General features: G+C 48.4%; 1 protein-coding gene across 1 annotated transcript; it reads right to left on the bottom strand.

The window, feature by feature from the left end:
• Nucleotides 1-507: 507 nt before the first annotated feature.
• L226DRAFT_527749 (uncharacterized protein) lies at nucleotides 508-1,287 on the bottom strand (the record flags this gene model as incomplete). Its single annotated transcript, XM_067679169.1, has 3 exons — nucleotides 508-533; nucleotides 555-744; nucleotides 802-1,287. Coding segments are annotated over 3 exons (702 nt in total), but the record flags the coding sequence as incomplete, so codon positions are not given.
• Nucleotides 1,288-1,407: the final 120 nt, after the last annotated feature.

Raw genomic sequence — 1,407 nt, 5'->3', positions numbered from 1 at the left:
TAGAGATTGCTTATCTCTATTAACAAATGCGACTTATATGGTTTATCTCATAAGTCCAGGTCTAGTAACAAGTTTGTATGCTGGTTACAATGCATTATAAACAGCATAAATGCGGAGTAAGTAGCATGGCTTACCCCCATTATAATCAGGTAAGTAACAGAGATAAAAACGAAGAAAATGCGGTATATAATCAAGCAAGCAACGTACAGACATGAAAGTACCACCAATGTGTGCCGATTTCTTGGCTCTATCCATTGGTGGAATGTGCTACACGATACCACTATACTAGTCCTGGTAACAATCCCACATATACAACAACACGGTACAGCTAAATAGCCTACAACTGTGGTGGTGCATGGAACAACTGAGTGGTGGGCTGGAGGGCCTTGACTCTGGTTGGCAATGTGACAGAGAGCGCACTGACCTGCCAACTTGGTAATGGCATCACACATCTTATACAGTCTCAACCCACATACACCACTTAACTAACTAACATACATGCATCTACTACTGCTGCCCTGCCTTGAGTCTATCTGCAATAAACAAAAACATACGTATCATGTTTGTAAAGTTCTCCCCTCGCTCTGTCTTCACCAACCAGAGTGCATACATCCCATCATCCACCCATGTCTGCTCAAAGTGAACCTCAGCTGCAATCCGCTCTGACCTTGTAAAGAATGCCCAGTATACCACTGAAGCAATCACATCCTGATGCCTCTCCTCACAGCTGAAGTTTCCCCTCCCCTGCTGAGCCCGGTGCAACATGTCATGAAAGAATGGCACATGGCACCTGAAGCACACTGCGCACCCTCCCTTCTCCGTATACTTCACCCTTTGCTTCATCCAGTCCAGATACGTCCCACACACCCTGTCTGCTTGGTTGGTCATCTGCCTCTGCAAGTCACCCATGACTGGACAGTTAAGGACTCCACGAGGGTGAACAGCTTGAGGATGGCCTCTAGGGTTAGACACCCGACAAACAGGGCACAATCCAGCAAACAAGTTCAACGCCTCTTTGACCTGAGCGACCAGTGGGCCCAACCTCTCCGCTCGAACTTGATGAAGTGCAAGTGACTTCTGCTGAGGCTGAACGAATGCTGCACCTGGAGCTGAAAGTGGGGTAGAATGGAGAGAGGTGGGGGTAGGAGCAGACTGGGGATTTAGAGTAAAGGCAGTAGAAACTGAGCGAGGTCGACGGCTGGCAAGCTGAGGGGAAAGGATAGGATTTCCTGGTAGAAGTGCAGCAGGGGGGAGATGAGGGGCGACAACCTGTATCTTGGGACCAATCTGATGTTGCCAAGGAAGGGGAATAAGACGTTGACCTCCAGAGCAAGCAGGACATGGCCAGTTGAAGGAACTATCCCGACACTTGTGTCCACTTCCATCTAGGAACTTGGTGAAGATCTC

Source organism: Lentinus tigrinus (genome assembly GCF_003813185.1).
Source record: "Lentinus tigrinus ALCF2SS1-7 unplaced genomic scaffold L226scaffold_163, whole genome shotgun sequence".
NCBI lineage: Eukaryota > Fungi > Basidiomycota > Agaricomycetes > Polyporales > Polyporaceae > Lentinus > Lentinus tigrinus.
This window is presented reverse-complemented; position numbering and strand designations above follow the sequence as displayed.